Here is an 18,298-nt window from a genome sequence, read left to right as displayed (position 1 = left end):
AGAAAATTTGTTGGCAGAACTGAAAAAGCGTGTGCGTGCAAGGAGGCCTACAAACCTGACTCAGTTACACCAGCTCTGTCAGGAGGAATGGGCCAAAATTCACCCAATTTATTGTGGGAAGCTTGTGGAAGGCTACCCGACATGTTTGACGCAAGTTAAACAATTTAAAGGCAAAGCTACCAAATAAGAGTTGAGTGTATTTAAACTTCTGACCCACTTGGAATGTGATGAAAGAAATAAAAGCTGAAATAAATCACTACTATTATTCTGACATTTCACATTCTTAAAATAAAGTGGTGATTCTAACTGACCTAAGACAGGGAATTTTTACTAGGATTAAATGTCAGGAATTGTGAAAAACTGAGTTTAAATGTATTTGGCTAAGGTGTATGTAAACTTCTGACTTCGACTAAGTATTTCAGTCCTTTTACTCAGTACTTTGTTGAAGCACCTTTGGCAGCGATTACATGTTTTTTTGGGGTATGACACTACAAGCTTGGCACACCTGTATTTGGGGAGTTTCTACCATTCTTCTCTGTAGATCCTTTCAAGCTCCGTCAGATTGGATGGGGGGCGTCGCTGCACAGCTATTTTCAGGTCTCTCCAGAGTTTATCGATTGGGTTCAAGTTCGGGATCTGGCTGGGCCACTCAAGGACATTCAGAGACTTGGCAGGAAGCCACTCCTGCGTTGTCTTGGCTGTGTGCTTAGGGTCATTGTCCTGTTGGAAGGTGAACCTTCGCCCCAGTCTGAGGTCTTGAGCACTCTGGAGCAGGTTTTCATCAAGGATCTCTCCGTTTATCTTTCCCTCGACCCTGACTAGTCTCCCAGTCCCTGCCGCTGAAAAACATCCCCACAGCATGATGCTGCCACCCCCATACTTCTCTGTAGGGATGGTGCCAGGTTTCCACCAGACATGATGCTTGGCATTCAGGCCAAAGAGTTCAATCTTGGTTTCATCAGACCAGATAATCTTTTTTCTCATGGTCTGAGAGTCCTTTAGATGCCTTTTGGTAAACTCCAAGCAGGCTGTCATGTGCCTTTTACTGAGGTGTGGCTTCCGTCTGCCCACGCTCCCATAAAGGCCTGATTGGTGGAGTGCTGCAGAGATGGTTGTCCTTCTGGAAGGCGCTACCATCTCCACAGAGGAATTATGGAGCTCTGTCAGAGTGACAATCGAATTCTTGGTCACCTCAATGACCAAGGCCCTTCTCTCCCGATTGCTCAGTTTGGCCGGGCAGCCAGCTCTAGGAAGAGTCTTGGTGGTTCCAAACTTCTTACATTTAAAAATGGAGGCCACCGTGTTCTTGGGGACCTTCAATGCTGCAGAAATGTTTTGGTATCCTTCCCCAGATCTGATTGTTTTATTTCCTGACATGCACTGTCAACTGTGGGACTTATGTAGACAGGTGTGTGCCTTTCCAAATCATGTCCAATCAATTGAATTTACCACAGGTGGACTCCAATCAGGTTGTAGAAACATCAAGGATGATCAATGGAAACAGAATGCGCCTGAGCTCAATTTCGAGTCTCATAGCAAAGGGTCTGAATGCTTATGCAAACAAGGTATCTGTTTTTTATTTGAAATAAATTGGCAACATTTTCTAAAAACCTGTTTTCGCTTTGTCATTGTGAGGTATTATGGTGTAGATTGATGATGGAAAACATGTATTTAATACATTTTAGAACAAGGCTGTAACGTAACAAAATGAGGGAAAAGTCAAGGGGTCTGAATACTTCCCAAATGCACTGTATAAGCTAATGTGACTGACCGGGGTTTGATCCCAGGTCCTACGTGTCACAAAATGGAGTTAGCCCTCTAAGCTAAAGCCTAGGCATTAGCTTGAAAAACCAACACAAGTCTTCAGGTTAGGGTTTCCCCACCCCTGACCACACCCTATTGTCCTAATCGTCTCTCACCTCCTCCCTGCATCATCTTGTAGAACTTGCTCTCGATGTGGAGTTGTGGGTGTTTAGTCTTCACACATTCCAGCTTAATGGCCACCTCCTCACCCGTGGCAATGTTAACACCTGACAGAGACACAGAAAGTGACACATACCATGACCACCTTTTTGATGACGCAATCACCATGGCCTACTCTGACACAATATTTTATTTTTATCCCCAGCTTTGATGTGTTCAATGATGAAATGTGTTGGGACATAATTTAACGTTTGTATGGAAGGCAGTCCATCCTGGAGTATGTGAATTAAGAGGTCTGTGAGAAAAGTCGTGTTAGAGCTCCATTAAAATGAAGGTCTTACCCAGGTAAATGTCTCCAAAAGAGCCACTTCCTATCTTCCTGCCGAGGCGGTACTTGTTTCCCACTCTCAGCTCCATGGTTCCTGCTTGTCTTCACAATTCACTGAGGGGGCAGACATACAGGAGGACACACAAACTGTCAATCAAACTGTAGATCGATATAGCAGAAGGAAAATGTGACGCAGCCCAGTTCCACCACAATCTCAAAGGGCTCCAACTCAAATAAGATTTTACAAAAGGAAGAATTGGTTACAAAATGAGAGCTGGGACAAGAGAAGGCCCAAAATGAAGACAGAGTCAGGCATGGAAAAAGGAGAAAACATTATTTAAGCCAAAATAGTGGGAGTGGAAAAAAAAGTGTGGTTAAAATGTTAATTTAAAAAAAAGTTTCTTACTTCTTAGAAGAAAGTTGGGTGATTTACCTATGGATTTGAAGGATCATGAGTTGGGTGATTTACCCATGGATTTGAAGGATCATGAGTTGGGTGATTTACCTATGGATTTGAAGGATCATGAGTTGGGAGAGGGCAAATGCAGGAGAAAACTCAGTGTGAATGTGACTTCATTAATTCAGCACTATGAACAAGCCATCTCACCTCAAAGGAAACCAGTATGTATATACACAAACAATTAGCATAGCCTACTAATCTCAGAGTCCCAAAAGAAACTAAGTGAAATACATTTTCTTCCATCACAATACAGGGAGAAGTTTACTATGGAAAATGGCTGTGGTGGTGTTTAAATGCAAACATAGCGAAGGCACACTGATGATAAAGACAGCAATTAAATACATTTACCATTTATATTTATGCGTTGTACGGGAAAATGGCTGTGGTGGTGTTTAAATGCATACATAGCGAAGGCACACTGAGCGAAGGCACACTGACCAGCGGGGCATTTGTAAAGGTTGTGATTTGTCACAGATGAAGACTAAACAGATCAATAGATTAACTAATATAGTTCCATTGTATTCTATTCTACTATTCCACAGTCATACATAATGGTGGTGGATGAGATAAATCCTAACATCGATAGAAGATGAAGCAAGGTAATGATAGATGACACAAATGTTGGATTTGAATTTGAGCCGATAGCAGGAAAATAATCCTGCAGCATGAGTAAATGTGAATTGTCATATGTATTATAATTAATGGACATGTTCGTAGGGGTTGATGTATTTTTCGTAAAGGGAAATCAATTCTGAAATGTCAAAGTTCAGAAGCCTTTTTAAACCTTAAATATACTATACGTTTTGAATTTCCTGCAACAGTGTGATCAAATTAAGATCCTACATCTGTAGAATCTACATGCAATCCCTTACAATCTTACCATGATCATTTTACACTGTAAAACCAACTTAATTTAAAGTCAAACTCTTGTTCATGAATGCACAAGTCAGTCAACGATAAGTAGCCTAGCCTACAAGCCTATTACAAAATGTAGCCCTATTGTTGTTGCAAGGTTGAAGCGCTGCTCCGTAGCAAGATGCCAGAGGCAACAACGTAATTTACTGCAGATCTAACAGAGTAAACCAGACCTGGGAAGCTAGATGAAACCTATCCAAAAAGTCTAATTCATATAATTCGGGCTACATTAGCATTCAGGTTGTTTGTCAAAATGTGCACAAAGCCGCACCCATGGCTTGGGAAAACCTCGGTCGAGAAAAACTATTAACGTACCTTCTGATTCTGACTCGCCTGTTTAGGTCCCTGTACAAACCCCAATCAGAATTCCCCGATTTAGCAGTGTACCCGTGCCATTCCTCCCCTCCTCACCCGTTTGATCAAGCTCTTCAGGGACTGCTGCCTTCCTTCCACAGAGGTGCTGATCAGGACGTTATCATTCAAACAGCACCATGGACAGAGAAAGACGACTGCGGAGCTTTACCAACCATTCCTCACCCAGATGTCAACGTCCCGCGGTATAGTCTGGTCTAGTCTGCACTGCGAATTACAGATCTTTTGGTGTAAACTCAGAAATCCAGCTATCCCCCTCTCGCTCGCCTGTTATTACACCATTGACAATATCAATGATGTCATTCAGCACAAACCATAAGAAAATGCCCGGATTGCCTTAAAGACACCGCGCATCACGCAGCTGTCACCTGCACATTTGAGTAATTTAGCAGACGCTCTTATCTTACAGGAGCAATTAGGGTTAAGTGCCTTGCTGAAGGGCACATCGACAAATATTTCACCTAGTTGGCTCGGGATTCAAACCAGGTAACTTTATGTTACTGGCTCAACTGCCGCCCTGTTGTTCCACTGTTGTGAATGTCGTGAGCTTGTGCACGGTCCAAGGCTGCTCATTCTACTGAAAGCGTTCTAGTTCGTCTGTGCATGGTGTTCTCATTTAATTCTTTATTTAATTATGCAAGCCAATAGACTGCTCATGGTAAAGGTTTACTTGATGTTCAGTCTAGGACAACAGTGCTGGTGTGTTGTGGTTCAAACCAATGACAACCAGACTTTAATACAACCTTTATTGTCTTGTTCTTGTTTGCTTAAATTAAAATGTCCTCCTTTGTAAAAATCCAAAAAGAAACTAAAATAACCTGAACAGGAGTGATAAAGCCTGCCTTAATTTAAATTGATACACAAAACATTTTACAATTAGTAACTTTAACGTGTTTGCAAAAACACTGCTCCAGCTCTGCTTGGTTTGGTAGGTTTTGGCATCTTAACATGGATGCCTTCAGTTGGTTGCTTCTTTTTTTTTTAAATAAAGAAAAATAAGCTTATTGCAATTCAGACCAACAAAAAAAATGCTGCTAAAACCACAACTTAAGAGAAATATGCATTAGTGCCTATGTTGTTGAACTTCGAGAGACACACACACACACACGTAAGCAGTCTCACAAACATTTGTCTCCCTGAAAGGGAAAAGCATTTCAGACACACACACACACTCTCTCTCTCTATCACACATCACCAGCACACAATCACGCTTGTTAATCATGTTCTCATCGCCAAAAGGAATTCACCACGGCAACACACATGACGCGTTCCTATGCTTAGACGTTGCTGATGCCTGACAGTTCTTACTCAAAATACCTATCCAGGCATAGTATCAGCTAACCACTTCATGTTATAACAATTTGTCAGTCGATGACGTGGCAGGCTAACATTGGTTGTTGCGTCACCTCGTCTTAGCTGTGAAACGCACCCACATACTCCTATCATCCCGTCACTCCTCTCATGCACAGTTCCACAGGCAGGCAGGAGGGCACCTTGTACAGCTAGTAACAAGTGATCAGTCATCATCAGCATGGCATTATAAGAACCAACTTGATTGAGTAAGAAAACATAACGAGGTCAGCATTTTGAAGTAAAAACTAAAAAGAGAGAAAGGACATCTTGGATTTTTCCACAATTTAACCAACATACAACAAGATACATTAGACATCATAGCAGTGACATAGCAGTGTGTAACTGGTGAGAAAGAGTCAGAAAGGGTTGGGCCAGGTAGGTAGGGACTGTAGGCCCAGTGCTGTGAAAACAAGTCATCTTGTAGGTTTGTGTAGTAGAGGGGTGTTGTAATAAGGTGTTACACATCACATAGGAACAGCTCCATGTGTTGTCACGTTGTTGGTTTCTCTACAGGGCCTGAATGATAGGATCTCAGGATACTCAGTGAGTTCTGGTTAATGGGTGAAAAGTCGTCATCCAGATGAGTGAGTAACGGATTCCACCTTGGTCTGTTCAAGTCTTGCTGTTGAAGTCTTCATTTAAGGGAAAAATATGTATGTATGTTGAGTAGTGTTGGCATGTCACGGTCTATTAATGACACAATGTGTGAGAGTTAACGTCAGAGGATCTGCATGTTTGTGACTAGTGTCATTTGATCTGTGTGTGTTTAAGTATGTATATGTGTGTGAGAACATGTGTAAGTTTATTCGGTGTGTGTACACACACACACACACACACACACAGTATAAATACATTTATACTGTCTTCACGTGTAGGTTCATGTATTAGGTGTGGTCATTCAGATGGAATCAGCCCCTCCTCCTAGCAGGTCTCCAGGCAGCAGAGCAGCAGGACTCCCCATCTGGTGTGGATCCTCTATGGCAGGGGACCCCCACATACTACTACTGCTGGGGTACCCACCACCCCCCATCCCTCCCCACAAACCCTGTCTGCTGGGCTCCACACCCCCAGCCACCCCAGCACCGTTGCTGCTCCACTGGGCAAACATGCTCAGGCCGGGCCCCTGGGCAGGGGTAGTATCCAGGCAGCCTCCTGTACTGTGCAAACTCTGCCAGCCAGAGCTGACGGGCCCTGAGCTGCCGCCTCCTCCAGGGACAGAGCTCTCTCCTCCTCCTCTGGTTCTGTCTCGTTCCCTCTCTCCACTCCCTCCGCTGCTATTGGCCCCCACTGCACCTGTCCCTGTGGGCCCCCCCTGGCTTCCGCTCGCCCCTCCCGCCTGGGAATGTGCAAAATAGCGAGCAACCTCTTCCTCGCTCACAAACTTGGCCAAGATGGTGGTATTGCCCAGGACACACCTGGAAAGAGAGAGGAGAGTGTAAGGAGTGATTTAATGTTGTTTTGTGTTCACTGGCTGTTATCTATTAGTCGTAACATTCTATTATAGTAACCCCCCCATTAAGTCTATGCAGGTTTTTCCCATTTCCTTAGAAATCACTGTATTCCTAGCCCACCAGACAGTCTGCATGGAATGTCTTTGACTTTCAGTCTATGGTTGGTCCATCTATTGAACCAGTGTTTTCTTTCCACCAGCACAGGAGTAGCCAGCCAGAAGGCTAGCAAGAAAGCTAATCTGAAAACAAGACTCCCTAAATTCTATCAGCATATAGATTGTGCTACCAGGGCTGGTAAAACCCTGGATAATTTTTATTCTAACTTCCGTGACGCATATAAAGGCCCCCCCCCCCACCCTCCTTTCGGAAAAGCTGACCACGACTCCATTTTGTTGCTTCCAGTCTATAGACAGAAAGTAAAACAGGAAGCTCCCGCTCTCAGGTCTGTTCAACGCTGGTCGACCAATCTGATTCCACACTTCAAGATTGCTTCGATCACGTGGATTGGGATATGTTCCGCATTGCGTCAAACAACAACAACATAGACGAATACACTGATTCGGTGAGCGAGTTCATTAGCAAGTGCATTGGCGATGTCGTACCCACAGCAACTATTAAAACATTCCAACCAGAAACCGTGGATTGATGGTAGCATTCACGCGAAACTGAAAGTGCGAACCACTGCTTTTAACCAGGGCAAGGTGAATGGAAACATGACCGAATACAAACAGTGTAGCTATTCCCTCCACAAGGCAATCAAACTAGCTAAGCGTCAGTATAGAGACAGTAGAGTCGCAATTCAACGGCTCAGACACAAGAGGTATGTGGCAGGGTCTACAGTCAATCACAGATTACAAAAAGAAAAATCAGCCCCGTCGCGGACCAGGATGACTAAACTTCTTTGCTTGCTTTGAGGACAATACAGTGCCACTGACACGGCCTGCTACCAAAACCTGCGGACTCACCTTCACTGCAGCCGACGTGAGTAAAACATTTAAACGTGTTAACCCTCGCAAGGCTGCAGGCCCAGACGGCATCCCCAGCCGCATCCTCAAAGCATGCGCAGACCAGCTGGCTGGTGTGTTTACGGACATATTCAATCAAGCCTTATCCCAGTCTGCTGTTCCCACATGCTTCAAGAGGGCCACCATTGTTCCTAAGAAAGCTAAGGTAACTGAGCAAAACGACTACTGCCCCGTAGCACCCACTTCCATCATCACAAAGTGCTTTGAGAGACTAGACAAGGATCATATCACCTCCACCCTACCTGACACCCTAGACCCACTCCAATTTGCTTACCGCCCCAATAGGTCCACAGATGACACAATCGCAACCATACTGCCCTAACCCATCTGGACAAGAGGAATACCTATGTGAGAATGCTGTTCATCGACTAAAGCTCGGCATTTAACACCATAGTACCCTCCAAACTCGTCATCAAGCTAGAGTCCCTGGGTCTCGACCCCGCCCTGTGCAACTGGGTACTGGACTTCCTGATGGGCCGCCCTCAAGTGGTGAGGGTAGGTAACAAAATCTCCACCCCGCTGATCCTCAACACTGGGTCCCCACAAGGGTGCTTTCTGAGCCCTCTCCTGTACTCCATGTTCACCCACGACTGCGTGGCCATGCACGCCTCCAACTCAATCATCAAGTTTGCAGACGACACTACAGTGGTAGGCTTGATTACCAACAACGACGAGACGGCCTACAGGGAGGAGGTGAGGGCCCTCGGAGTGTGGTGTCAAGAAAATAACCTCTCACTCAACGTCAACAAAACAAAGGAGATGATTGTGGACTTCAGGAAACAGCAGAGGGAGCACCCCCCTATCCACATCGACGGGACAGTAGTGGAGAGGGTAGTAAGTTTGAAGTTCCTCGGCGTACACATCACGGACAAACTGAATTGGTCCACCCACACAGGCAGCGTGATGAAGGTGCAGCAGTGCCTCTTCAACCTGAGGAGGTTGAAGAAATTCGGCTTGTCACCCAAAGCACTCAAACTTTTACAGATGCACAATCGAGAGCATCCTGTCGGGCTGTATCACCGCCTGGTACGGCAACTGCTCCACCCACAACCGTAAGGCTCTCCAGAGGGTAGTGAGGTCTGCATAACGCATCACCGGGGGCAAACTACCTGCCCTCCTGGACACCTACACCACCCGATGTCACAGGAAGGCCATAAAGATCATCAAGGACAACAACCACCCGAGCCACTGCCTGTTCACCCCGCTATCATCCAGAAGGCGAGATCAGTACAGGTGCATCAAAGCAGGGACCGAGAGACTGAAAAACAGCTTCTATCTCAAGGCCATCAGACTGCTAAACAGCCACCACTAACATTGAGTGGCTGCTGCCATACATGTAATACATGTATCACTAGCCACTTTAAACAATGCCACTTAATATAATGTTTACATACCCTACGTTACTCATCTCATATGTATATACTGTACTCGATACCATCTACTGCATCTTGCCTATGCCGTTTTGTGCCATCACTCATTCATATATCTTTATGTGCATATTCTTCATCCCTTTACACTTGTGTGTATAAGGTAGCTGTTGTGAAATTGTTAGGTTAGATTACTCGTTGGTTATTGCTACATTGTCGGAACTAGAAGCACAAGCATTTCGCTACACTCGCATTAACATCTGCTAACCATGTGTATGTGACAAATAAAATTTGATTTGAATTAAATAAGTAGCCGGCCAGGCTCCCTCGGTCTGTGGGGGGGGCTAGGTTTTTTGCCGAACAAGCTCTATTTTAGTGCCCTCTGGTACATTCTCATGCTAGATTGCGGTTCCAACCAGAAACTATCAGGACATAATGCTGGTCACATTTGTTTTCATACTTTTAGAGGTTTCGATTCATCAGCTGTTGTACAATATGGTAAAAACCACATGGAAAGTACATTTTGACTGCACTCGGTCTTTAAAATAATCCTGTAAGTATGCAGACTTCCACAGGCTTCATTCATTTTCATTTTTTGTAATTCTGTTGAATTTAAAAAACTTTCACCCCTTTTTAACCTCTCTGCGCACAGAACCCGCTAGCGGGCTGAACTTCCACAACATACGGTGATCGCTACATAAAGTCATATTAAACATTCATGAAAATACAAGTGTCTCACATGTATCGAAAGCCTAGAATCTTGCTAATCCAACTGCGTTGTCAGATGTAAAAAAGGATTTACTGCGAAAGAATATGATGCGAGTATCTGAGCATAGAGCCCCATAAAAACATTTTTTTTTAACCAGCATAGGCGTAACAGTCACAAACTGCATTAAAATAAATTGTTTACCTTTGACGATCTTCGTCTGTTTGCAATTCCAATGCTCATTGTTACACAATGAATTATCTTTTGTTTGATAAAATCCGTTTTTATAGCCTAACACAAAACATTTTGTGAACCGCTTGTGTTGTGAATTCCGTCTCATTCCATTTGACGACACATTCCAGGTAAATAACCCACACAGAACGTGACTTTTCCAGTCACTGTAATCAACTGGTTTGTTTGTAACACAATCAAACCTGATGGGCCATTTCGCAGGACGTATTGACTGAAAGAAACCAATTTTAAGACAAGTCATGACATCATTGTGCACCAATGATTTGCCCGCTGTTTTGTTGATTGACTGTCTTTTACCCCAATGACCACTGATAGTCTTTAAATCTAGCTGGGTAGATAGCCAATGAGCGGAGCTAAACGGCAATACGCCATGTTTATGTGTTGCAAGACCAACCCATGTAGTAAGCTCCAGCGTAACGAGAGTCATTCGCTATTGAAGTTTCAATAGCGAATGTTTGGTGAACGCGCAGATTCAGCTGTTTATATATCAATCATTATGGCGACTAAGTCAGGGAAAACTAAATCTAAGTCTAGATATACAGATGTACACACAATTTTAGAATAAATTGATTGGGAAGGTGAGAGAGATTGTTGTAGGATGCTTCATTTAGCGATTGTGGAGGAATATTTTTTGAACGGGAGAGGACAGTTTTGGACTGGTAAGTTCTTATCATGCTAATGCCCTTGTTTGAAATGAAGTAATATAAAATATTATTTGCGATTTAAAACATTTTTTTTTTAGAAGCAATATATAAACATGTAATGTCATGAAATGTGAGATGCGCGTGTCTGCCGCCCCACCCCAACCCACATGAAATAGCCTATTTGAGACTGTTGAGGAGAGGGCAGGACCACATCAATGGCCAAAGTGAAATGGAGACAGTAGATCTCACTCACTCACTCACGAGGTGCTGTCCTGTTGCACCCTCTACACCCACTGTGATCTCCAACCGGCACAGCCAGAAGAGGACTGGCCACCCCCCAGCCTGGTTCCTCTCTAGGTTTCTTCCTAGGTTTTTGCCTTTCTAGGGAGTTTTTCCTAGCCACCGTGCTTCTACACCTGCATTGCTTGCTGTTTGGGGTTTTAGGCTGGGGCTATATAAATAGATTTGATAGAGGACTGAAGGTCTTCCAAATATTGAAAGTGTGCAAATAGGGGGGGGATGTTAGAATACCATTTTGGTATTTTGTATATAGTTATTCGTTTCAAAATGCATACCTTCACCAATTTGGCCACTTGGGTACATTTGGGCTACTTGTGTGGGACACCTGGGTGACTTCATGATAAATGTCATGTAGCACACTCATTTTGGAAGTTATCATTCTGAAACTTTGCACAAGTACTGTTGCCCTCTTATATTTTTCACTGAAATTGTTCCCATCATCCTATCTGAATGTTTGTTTTATCTTGTTCATTTTAAAGATGCAAAAAGAAAAAACGTATGTTTTTTTTATCTAAACCAGATCTATTGTGTTATATTCTCCTACATTCAATTCACATTTCCACAAACTTCAGAGTGTTTTCTGTCAAATGGTACCAAGAATATGCATATCCTTGGTTCTGTGCCTGAGCTACAGGCTGTTAGATTTGGGTATGTCTTCAGGCGGAAATTGCACAAAGTAGGGGGGGAGCTGTAAGAGGCATCACTGCCGGCCAAACTCTCCCCTAGCCCGGACGATGCTGGGCCAATTGTGCACCATCCCATGGGTTTCCCGGTCGCGGCCGGCTGCGACAGAGGCTGGACTCGAACCAGGATCTCTAGTGACAGAGCTAGCAACTGTGAAGCAGTGTAAGAGGCATTTTCTAAGCTATCTCCAATACATGTATGACTGAAAAATGAAGCAAGTGTTAATCATGGGCTTTGCTATACAGAAAGCAGCAGTCAACACTGATTAAATCAGTAGGCCTATGCTAATATCTTTGAAAATACCATCTACGTATCATTAGCTTTTAAAACAATTAAATCAGTTCTCCTTTATCATATTTTGGACCAGTGAGGCTCTTTCTAGTCTACTAATGGTTCCTGCAGTGAGGAGGATTCACCATCCTCATTGAATTGTTTTAATAATATATTTGCGTATAATAAAAAATAAAATAAAAAAGCCAGTATGCAAATTAAGGGGGCCAAATGAACAGCAACTTAACGATGCTCTTACCTACTGACAAGTAGGTAACATCACTGTCTGGCAAGTCCTGACAAACAAGATCTTTAGTTTACTTGTCCGAACAAGATACCATGGACGTATACTGTGCAATCGGAAAGTATTCAGACCCCTTGACTTTTTCCACATTTTGTAACGTTAGCCTTACTCTAAAATGGATTAAATCGAATTTTCCCTCTTCAATCTACACACAACATCCCCATAATGACAAAAGTACTCTGACACTTTGCTATGAGAATTGAAATTGAGCTCAGGTGCATCCTGTTTCCATTGATCATTGTTAAGATGTTAATACAACTTGGAGTCCACCTGTGATAAATTCCATTGATTAGACATGATTTGGAAAGGTCTACCTGTCTACATAAGGCCCCACAGTTGACAGTGCATGTCAGAGCAAAAACCAAGCCATCAGGTCGAAGGAATTTACCTGAAAATAGCTGTGCAGCGACGCTTCCCATCCAACCTAACAGAGCTTGAGGATCTGCAGAGAATGGGAGAAACTCCCCAAATACAGGTGTGCCAAGCTTATTGCATCATACCCAAGAAGACTACAGGCTGTAATCGCTGGCAAAGGTGCTTCAACAAAGTTCTAAGTAAAGGGTCTGAATACTTTTGTAAATGTGTTTTCTATTTTCTATAAAAATTCCAACAAATCTTTGTTTCATCATTATGGGGTATTGTGTATAGATTGAAGGGGGAAAACTATTTAATCAATTTTACAATAAGGGTATTTACCTTTATTTAACTAGGCAAGTCAGTTAAGAACAAATTCTTATTTTCAATGACGGCCTAGGAACAGTGGGTTAACTGCCTGTTCAGGGGCAGAACGACAGATTTGTACCTTGTCAGCTTGAGAATTTGAACTTGCAACTTTTCGGTTACTAGTCCAACACTAACTAGGCTACCCTGCCGCCCCGTAACAAAATGTGGAAAAATCAAGGGGTCTTAATACTTTCCGAATGCACTGTATGAAATACTTTATTTGGTCAATTCGACACCTTTTATAAACTAGTCAAGCTTGCTGTTTGTAAATCAAAGCACAGTAAATAGCCTAGGCACCACCAATCTGTGGCAGGGCCAGTTGGCCAAAAATCTAAATGGCCCGAACATCATTTCTGGGTCATGCAGGGCCTATAGCAGCGCTTCCAAAACTCAGTCCTCGGGACCCCAAGTTTTGGTGTTTGCCTTAGCACTACACAGCTGATTCAAATAATCATCCAGCTTTGACCAATAAAAATAGCTGTGTAGTGCTAGGTCACAAACCAAAACGTGCACACCCCTTGGGGTGCAGAGGGCAGAGTTTGGGGAAACGCTCACCTATAGTTTGGCATACTTTATATTAATAGGCTACATTTGGTTATGATGTGTATTAAAGCTGTGTAATATAATTAAGCAAGTCATTACTATATTTTTCAGGACTACAATGTATTCATTCATTGTATTAATTTATTTTTGTTTCTAAAATATGTCACTTAGAGAAGATTAGAAAATGGGATGTTGGGTTGTAGTTTGAAATACTTGCTACACCAGAAGTTAATGGTTACATATATGAGGAATGTATATGATGGGGTCAATTAAGGGTGGATATGAGCCATGGGCTTTGAGAGTTACAAAGTAAGGGAAAAGGCAATCACATGGTTGCGGTCACTGATAAAGTTGGATAGCTATGGATTAGTGAGGAATGTGGACTCAGGTCAGGTCAGATGAAGGGAGAAGGAACAGTTTATTACACACATCACTTAGCCTGCCTAGCAACAAAGATGTAATGTTTTGAGAAAAGGAGGAGATTTCACCTAAAGTTGGGTATAAATACTTGTGCTGATGGGAACATTTCAGCTGTCTGACCCATTGGGTGAATAAACTTGGTTTGCACTTTTCCTAGTTGTCCGTTAGGTTCTAAATAAACAGAGTAAAAACAAACGCCCTTTAAGACCAATGTTCCAAAAGAGATAGACATGGTGACAGTAGGCTAGCCAAGAATGCTAGCTGTTTATTTGTAGCATTCTTTTTGCAGACTATCAACAGTAGCCAGCATATTGCTAGTATGTTCACTACTGAATGTTAACTTTTGTAAATCACTTTCCCTAAAATAAATCAACTCTGAGTAGATTGATGGGTGTTTCTTTTAGCTCTGGACAGCTGTGACTAACGGAAGTGTGGTGGTGCTTGAATGAACAGCCAATCATATTGATCAACTACAAATAGCATGACATTTGTAGTCTTCAATGGTAGACTGTGAAAGAGCAGGTAAATATTTTACAAGAATGCAAAAATGAGCTAAAATGTTACTGGCCACTGAAGAGATCCACTGGCCCGAAGGGTTTTTACTGGCCCCGGAGGGCCATCGTTAATGTTGGACCCTGCACTCTAAAGAAAATAAATGACTGTGCTAGAAAACAATAGGTAAGTGGATTTCAACTATATGGGAGGTGCAAATTCATCCTCTCTCCAGAAACTCGACTGCAATCACAACACAAACCCAGGTACCGAGAGGCGAGACAGACAGCAGTGTCAAACCAGAAGTGTTTCTCTGTTGTCACTCAATTTGTGACCGACAGGCGCACTTCCTATCAAAATATGGCTAGAAGATGCATGACGTTCATTCTAGCGGGAGAGGGCTCAGCAGACTTTTTCTAACTAGAAAACTGAAAAGTAGCCTAGTTAATTTAAGTGGAAAAAGTATCTGTCTGAAAAGGAGTCTGTAATCGTCTGTAAAGCCGGCAGTAAAACACAGTGGAACTGCTGCCTGTTCATCTACAGAACTACACCATGATTGACAGGCTAAGAGGAGCTTACATGTGTAGTGCGCTCTGGGCCTTCGCAGCTTCCTGTGGGGTGCTGTAGCGAATCAGAGCGCTGCCCTGGGTCAGGCCAAGGTGAAAGGTCAGCAGGGGGCCATGCTGCATACAGATGGTACGGAGGGTGGAGCCGTCGATCTGCAGGAGTGGACATCATGGAGGGACTGGGGTTAGGGATGACTTGTGCGGTAGAGGTGATATGTGCAAGAGAAGTGATTCTGTATGTGTGCACATGCGTGTGTGTTGTCCCGAGGAATGGTGTGTGTAGTCTATGAGGGATGATGTGTGTGTGTGTGTACCTGTGGAGTGAGATTGCAGAGCACCAGCCAGCAGCTTCCTCTGGAGGTCCCCCCATCACTCCAAGCAGAGCCTATTAGCACCAAACCACACACAGGGATCAGTTCCACATTGTAGACAACCCCAACCTCTGTACCTGCGGCAGCCAGTTCTGGACCAATGAATGAGAAATAAGCCCTACTGTACTTTAAGCTTGGTGAATAAAATATAAAAGTGGGCTCTGAGGCCTAACCACCTAGCTATGCAATTTCTCTGGGGCTCTGTCCCAAATGGCACCCCATTCCCTTTATAGTGCACTACTATTGACCAGGGCCAATAGGGAATAGGGTACCATTAGGGATGTGGAATCAGAGCAAGGCAACAGACATCTGGGTACATTTAATACTTCACCAGGTAGCAGGCAGGACAGACCAGGGTGGAAAGACTCAAACACCCTGTTATGACATTACCAGGGCCATATCTGGGTTCCTGGCTCCCGCTCGAGCTGCCCCAGCCACGGGCCTGCCACGGGCCACGGGACGGCGAGGCCTGCTTCTGATTGGTGAGTCCCGGGGGTGGGCGTGGCAGCTGCTGGGACTGTTGGTTGCGATTAGTCTTCCACATCTTGTTGTGTCCAATGGGCTCAGGGGGCCAACTGGTCTTGTACTCTGTGTACTTTGCTACGGGCAACAGGGAATTATCTAGTCAGACCTGGGTCTGACTAACAGCAGGATAAACTCAGACAGTTGAAACTTGACAACATTTGAGAGTAAACAAAAGGAAAAACAGAGTATATTTCGAACTAGAGGTCAACCGATTAATAGGGCCGATTTCAAGTTTTCATAACAAATCGGAAATCGGTATTTTTGGGCGCCGATTTCCAATTATTAAAAAAATATATATATATTTTATTTTGTATACCTTTTATATAACTAGGCGTCAGTTAAAAACACATTCTTATTTTCAATGACTGCCTAGGAACTGTGGGTTAACTGCCTTGTTCAGGGGCAGAACGACAGATTTTCACCTTGTAAGCTCAGGGGTTTCAATCTTGCAACCTCACAGTTAACTAGTCCAACGCTCTAACCATGGCACTCCACGAGTAGCCTGCCTGTTACACGAATGTAGTAGAAGCCAAGGTAAATTGCTAGCTAGCATTAAACTTCTCATAAAAAACAATCAATCAATCATAATCACTAGTTATAACTATTAATCCAGTTTAGCAGGCAATATTAACCAGGTGAAATTGTGTCAGTTCTCTTGCGTTCATTGCACGCAGAGTCAGGGAATATGCAACCGTTTGGGCTGACTGGCTCATTGCGAACTAATTTGCCAGAATTTTACGTAATTATGACATACATTGAAGGTTGTGCAATGTAACAAGAATATTTAGACTTAGGGATGCCATCCGTTAGATAAAATACCGAACGGTTCCGTATTTCACTGAAATAATAAACATTTTGTTTTCGAAATGATAGTTTCCGGATTCGATCATATTAATGACCAAAGGCTCGTATTTCTGTGTTATTATGTTATAATTAGGTCTGATTTGATAGAGCAGTCTGACTGAGTAGCAGCAGGCCCGTAATCATTCATTCAAACAGCACTTTTGTGCGTTTTGCCAGCAGCTCTTCACAAGCACAGCGCTGTTTATGACTTCAAGCCTATCAGCCTAATGGCTGGTGTAACCAATGTGAAATGGCTAGCTAGTTAGCTGGGTGTGCGCTAATACCGTTTCAAACGTCACTCGCTTTTAGATTTTGAGTAGTTATTCCTCTTGCGCTGTCTATGTGTTCCTGGTTTGAGCCCAGGTAGGGGAAAGGAGGGGGACAGAAGCTATACTGTTACACTGGCAATACTATAGTGCCTATAAGAACATCCAATAGCCAAAGGTATATGAAATACAAATGGTATAGAGAGAAATAGTCCTATAAATACTATATTAACTACAACCTAAAACCTCTTACCTTGGAATATTGAAGTCTCAAGTTAAAAGGAACCACCAACTTTTATATGTTCTCATGTTCTGAGCAAGGAACTGAAACGTTAGCTTTTTTACATGGCACATATTTTACATGGCACACTTTTTACATGGCACATTACTTTCTTCTCCAACACTTTGTTTTTGCATTACTTAAACCAAATTGAACATGTTTCATTATTTATTTGAGGCTAAATTTATTTTATTGATGTTTTATATTAAGTTAAAATAAGTGTTAATTCAGTATTGTTGTAATTGTCCCTTTACAACAAAAAACAAACAAAAACCAAACAAAAAATTGTCAGATTAATCGGTATCGGCTTTTTTGGACATCCAATAATCGGTATCGGCGTTGAAAAATCATAATCGGTCGACCTCTGTTTCGAACCCCAGGAGAATGTTTAGGGTGTGTTTGTAAATTCACTGGAGTGCCAGAGTGCACTCTGGGCATTCATAAATTCAGAGCGTTTCGCTCTCGGGAGCGTTCAGAGTGCACACACTGGACGGTCTGGGTGAGGAGTAGGGTTGAGCCGAGTGTTCTGACCTCACAAGTAGCCAAGCTAACTGGCTAACTTGCTATCTACAGTGGGGCAAAAAAGTATTTAGTCAGTTACCAATTGTGCAAGTTCTCCCACTTAAAAAGATGAGAAGCCTGTAATTTTCATCATAGGTACACTTCAACTATGACAGACAAAATGAGAAAAAAAATCCAGAAAATCACATTGTAGGATTTTTAATGAATTTATTTGCAAATTATGGTGGAAAATAAATATTTGGTCAATAACAAAAGTTTCTCAATACTTTGATATATACCCTTTGTTGGCAATGACAGAGGTCAAACGTTTTCTGTAAGTCTTCACAAGGTTTTCACACACTGTTGCTGGTATTTTGGCCCATTCCTCCATGCAGATCTCCTCTAGAGCAGTGA

General features: G+C 43.0%; 2 protein-coding genes across 19 annotated transcripts in view; both read right to left on the bottom strand.

Moving 5' to 3' along the window:
- LOC110502882 (casein kinase I) overlaps positions 1–4,412 on the bottom strand; it is a 61,293-nt gene extending 56,881 nt beyond the window's left edge. For 4 of the 10 annotated variants that reach the window (XR_005039223.1, XR_005039224.1, XR_005039225.1 and 1 more), the window contains exons 1-4: positions 3,942–4,412; positions 2,685–2,756; positions 2,265–2,365; positions 1,920–2,030 (exon numbers count right to left, since the gene is read on the bottom strand). Coding sequence is in view for 7 of the 10 variants with exons in the window: in XM_036960626.1 (XP_036816521.1) it covers positions 1,920–2,030; positions 2,265–2,340 (187 nt within the window). In the remaining 3 variants the exon portion in view is untranslated. Of the gene's footprint in view, positions 1–1,919; positions 2,031–2,264; positions 2,366–2,657; positions 2,775–3,941 lie in introns of those variants that run through there. The other 6 variants (XM_036960627.1, XM_036960631.1, XM_036960629.1 and 3 more) reach the window with 6 other exon arrangements.
- A 317-nt stretch (positions 4,413–4,729) lies between these two features.
- The window catches only part of LOC110503127 (trinucleotide repeat-containing gene 6B protein-like), a 62,118-nt gene continuing 48,549 nt past the window's right edge, over positions 4,730–18,298 (bottom strand). For 8 of the 9 annotated variants that reach the window (XM_036960621.1, XM_036960615.1, XM_036960617.1 and 5 more), the window contains 4 exons: positions 15,860–16,069; positions 15,413–15,483; positions 15,112–15,251; positions 4,730–6,766 (listed from right to left, as the gene is read on the bottom strand). In XM_036960621.1, the coding sequence (XP_036816516.1) occupies positions 6,250–6,766; positions 15,112–15,251; positions 15,413–15,483; positions 15,860–16,069 (938 nt within the window). In that variant the 3' untranslated portion in view covers positions 4,730–6,249. The remainder of the gene's footprint in view (positions 6,767–15,111; positions 15,252–15,412; positions 15,484–15,859; positions 16,070–18,298) is intronic. The other variant, XR_005039222.1, reaches the window with a different exon arrangement.

Source organism: Oncorhynchus mykiss, chromosome 23 (assembly GCF_013265735.2).
Source record: "Oncorhynchus mykiss isolate Arlee chromosome 23, USDA_OmykA_1.1, whole genome shotgun sequence".
In the NCBI taxonomy this organism is placed as follows: domain Eukaryota; kingdom Metazoa; phylum Chordata; class Actinopteri; order Salmoniformes; family Salmonidae; genus Oncorhynchus; species Oncorhynchus mykiss.
The sequence above is the reverse complement of the archived record's forward strand: the minus strand, read 5'-3'. Positions and strand labels throughout refer to the sequence as shown.